Source organism: Ornithodoros turicata, chromosome 7 (genome assembly GCF_037126465.1).
Source record: "Ornithodoros turicata isolate Travis chromosome 7, ASM3712646v1, whole genome shotgun sequence".
Classification (NCBI taxonomy): domain Eukaryota; kingdom Metazoa; phylum Arthropoda; class Arachnida; order Ixodida; family Argasidae; genus Ornithodoros; species Ornithodoros turicata.
In genome coordinates, this window is record NC_088207.1 from 17148315 (window position 1) to 17151913 (window position 3599).

The 3599-nt window shown below is 48.7% G+C and overlaps 1 protein-coding gene across 1 annotated transcript; it reads left to right on the plus strand.

Moving 5' to 3' along the window:
- The first annotated feature begins 148 nt into the window (after positions 1 to 148).
- On the plus strand, positions 149 to 3251 carry LOC135400258 (ribosome quality control complex subunit NEMF-like). The gene has a single exon (XM_064632039.1). The coding sequence runs from the start codon at positions 289 to 291 to the stop codon at positions 3196 to 3198; it is 2910 nt and encodes a 969-aa protein (XP_064488109.1). The 5' UTR covers positions 149 to 288; the 3' UTR covers positions 3199 to 3251.
- Positions 3252 to 3599: the final 348 nt, after the last annotated feature.

The window sequence follows — 3599 nt, forward strand, 5'->3', positions numbered from 1 at the left end:
TCATTGCAAAATGAAATCAGTACAAAAATGTACGACACGTAGTGATTTATTGGTGTCCTAACAAGATGATTTAAAAAATTTACACTAGGCGGATAAAAGAGGCGTGACGGCAGGTATGAAAGCCAGTTCAGTTCGGCCAATTCAATCCAATCCAGTTTCCATGTTGTGATTGCGGTTTGCGCTGTGTAGCTTCGTGATTTCGTGTACGTTTAAGTTGAGTTCGGCTGTGATGCGGAAAGAGACAGGACAGGATTTGTTTTGAATAGCTTCAGACTCACCGAGCTAAAAATGAAGTCGAGGTTCAGCACAGTCGATATCCTGGCGATGGTCTCGGAACTGCGCGAGTCTGTCGTCGGCATGCGTGTGACTCAAGTGTATGATGTCGACAACAAAACGTATCTCTTCAAACTGAACAGACAAGAAGAAAAATCTGTACTGTTGATAGAGTCAGGGGTACGATTTCATAAGACAGACTATGCCTGGCCCAAGAGCCAACAGCCATCGGGATTCTCGATGAAATTGCGGAAACACTTGAAGAATAAACGCATCGAAAGCATCGCTCAAGTGGGTGTCGACCGCATAATCGACATTCAGTTCGGTATAAACGAAGCTGCGTACCATGTCATCTTAGAGTTATACGACAAGGGAAATATCGTTTTAACTGACCACGAGTACCTCATTTTAAACATATTGCGTCCACGCACTGTAGGAACGGACGATGACGTAAAATTCATCGTCCGGGAGAAGTACCCAGTAGGGAGTGCTCTACAAGACAAGCCGATGCTGAAAGAAGAGGAGCTCCAAGAAATCCTGCAATCTGCAAAGTCCGGTGACAATATAAAAAAAGTGCTAAACCCTAAGGTACTGTACGGACCAGCGGTCCTTGACCATGTGCTTTGTGGACAAGGGTTAAGCGCGGGCTCTAAAATAGGGAAAGACATTGATGTGTCTCGTGACATGTCGCGAATTTTGACGTGTCTTCAAGAGGCCGAAGAGGTTATGAATGCAGCCAAAGATCGACCGTGCCGAGGTTACATCACCCAGAAGGTGGAGAAACGTGTTCAACCTGCGGAAGATGGCAGCACGGAGATTGTCACATACAACGAGTTCCATCCATTCCTGTACAGGCAGCACGAATCGGGATCTTTCGTTGAGCTTCCGAGCTTTAGTGCTGCTGTCGATCAGTTCTTTTCGAGTGTCGAAATGCAGAAGATCAGTCTGCGTGCTCATAACCAAGAGAAGGAGGCATTGAAGAAGCTAGAGAATATTAGGATTGACCACGAGAAGAGGATATCTGCACTCGAGCACGTTCAGATGGAGGACATCAAGAAGGCTGAACTGATCGAGACAAACTTGGAATTGGTGGATCGTGCCCTTTTGGTACTGCGTAGTGCACTAGCAAATCAGATTGAGTGGAATGAGATATCGGTGCTGATAAAGGAAGCTCAAGAGCAGGGTGATCCGGTTGCACTGGCAATCAAGGAGCTTAAATTAGACGTCAATCACTTCACAATGTACCTCCAAGACCCGTACGAGACTTCGGCGGGTAACGGCATGCTTGTGAGCATTGACCTTGACCTTTCGGCGTACTCCAACGCTCGGAAGTACTACGATCAGAAGAAACACGCCGCAAAGAAACAGCAGAAGACCATAGAATCTTCAACCAAAGCGTACAAATCTGCAGAGAAGAAAACGAAAGAGACCCTCAAGCAGGTCGCCCTGACGACCAACATCGCCAAGGCCAGGAAAGCATTCTGGTTCGAGAAATTCTACTGGTTCATAAGCTCCGAAGATTACCTGGTCATAGGGGGCCGGGACGCCCAGCAGAACGAGATGATCGTGAAACGGTACATGAAGCCCGGCGACGTATACGTCCACGCCGACTTGCACGGCGCCAGTAGCATAATCATAAAGAACCCGGGCGGCAACCCTGTGCCACCGAAGACTCTCAACGAGGCGGGAACCATGGCCATCTGTTACAGTGCGGCGTGGGACGCAAAGGTGGTCACCAGTGCCTGGTGGGTGTACCACCATCAGGTTTCGAAGACTGCGCCCACGGGTCAGTTCCTGACGCCTGGTGCCTTCATGATAAGGGGTAAAAAGAATTATCTGCCCCCTTCATATCTGATCATGGGATTTGGCTTCATGTACAAGTTAGATGAAGACAGCATAGAGAGGCATCGGGGTGAGCGCCAAACCCGCACTTCCAGCGAGGACTTCACGCTACAAGGGGACGGCACGGACAATACGGCAGACGACACCGAGATTGCCGTTTCCGAACAGTCGAGCTCGGAGGACGAAGGCGTCGCTGCTGACGGCGACCCTGAAATGGGAGGTGCGAAATTTCCGGACACCGTAGTCAAACTTCCTCACGAAATTTCTACCATTCAGGAGGCTGAAAAAGATGAAGTTGAGGTTGGGGAGGTGGTCTACTCTCAGCCCTCCAGAAGTGCGCAAGTCAAGCAGAAGCCAAAAGTGGAACCGAAACCGGATGTACCTGCTGAACCCGCGTCCGAGAGCAACAAGCCGAGTGGGGTACCGAACCGACGTACGAAAGGTAAACTGAAGAAGATCAAGGAAAAATATAAAGACCAAGACGAAGAGGAACGTCAGCTCCGTATGGAAATTTTAAAATCGGCTGGTGCACCCAAGGAGCCAAAGCGCAAGGGCAAGAAAGCAAAGAAATTGGCAATGGCCGCCAAGTCTGCAGCTGTCTCACAAGCCAAGGCAACTGCTGGTTTGCAGACGAAGTCGGATGCCAATCCTCAGCCACAGCAGACGGTGAGGCTGCCAGAGGCTACGAGTGAATTGAAAGGGACTGAGCTTAAGGTGGTTGATCCTGACGCACCAAAGGATGAAGATGACGATGTAGAAGAGGAAGTTAATGCTGGTGATGAGGACAAGCGACTCCTCGCTTCTCTGACGGGATGCCCTGTGCCGGAAGATGGGCTTATTTTTGCTGTTCCTGTCGCGGCACCATATATTGCTATGCAGAACTACAAGCATAAAGTGAAGGTTACCCCTGGAACGGGGCGTCGCGGAAAGGCGGCGAAGACGGCGCTAAACGTGTTCATGCTGGACAAGGCTACAACGCCGAGGGAAAGGGATCTTGTTCGGGCAGTGAAAGATCTAGACATCTCTAGGAATCTTCCAGGCAAGGTGAAGCTGTCTGCACCAAACTTTCAGAAGCGAAAGTGAGAGGGCAACGATACGTTTGAATTTATTGTGTTACGTGACAATAAAGTTGTTTATCGCAATATAGAGGATTCTCCACGCTCTTTCTTAGCACCAGTAGACCTACAGGTGACTTTCAAATAGGCAGCCACTGCCATAGGTTTGCAATTTGTCGTGGTAGCCGTCGTGAACATTATTCACCATCACGTCGTGTATAATTGATGTGATGTTGAGTGGTCGGGATGTAATATGCATGTTTAATGATGTGGTAGGATGTCACGTTGATTGATGGGGTGAGATGCTGATTTCTAATGGACTATGATGTCGATATTTTGCTGGATTCTCAGCCCTTTTACAAGCAACAGATTTTACTCATGGAAACAGCTGTTGACTTGAAGGAGAGTTCGAGAGTTTGAAGCATTTTA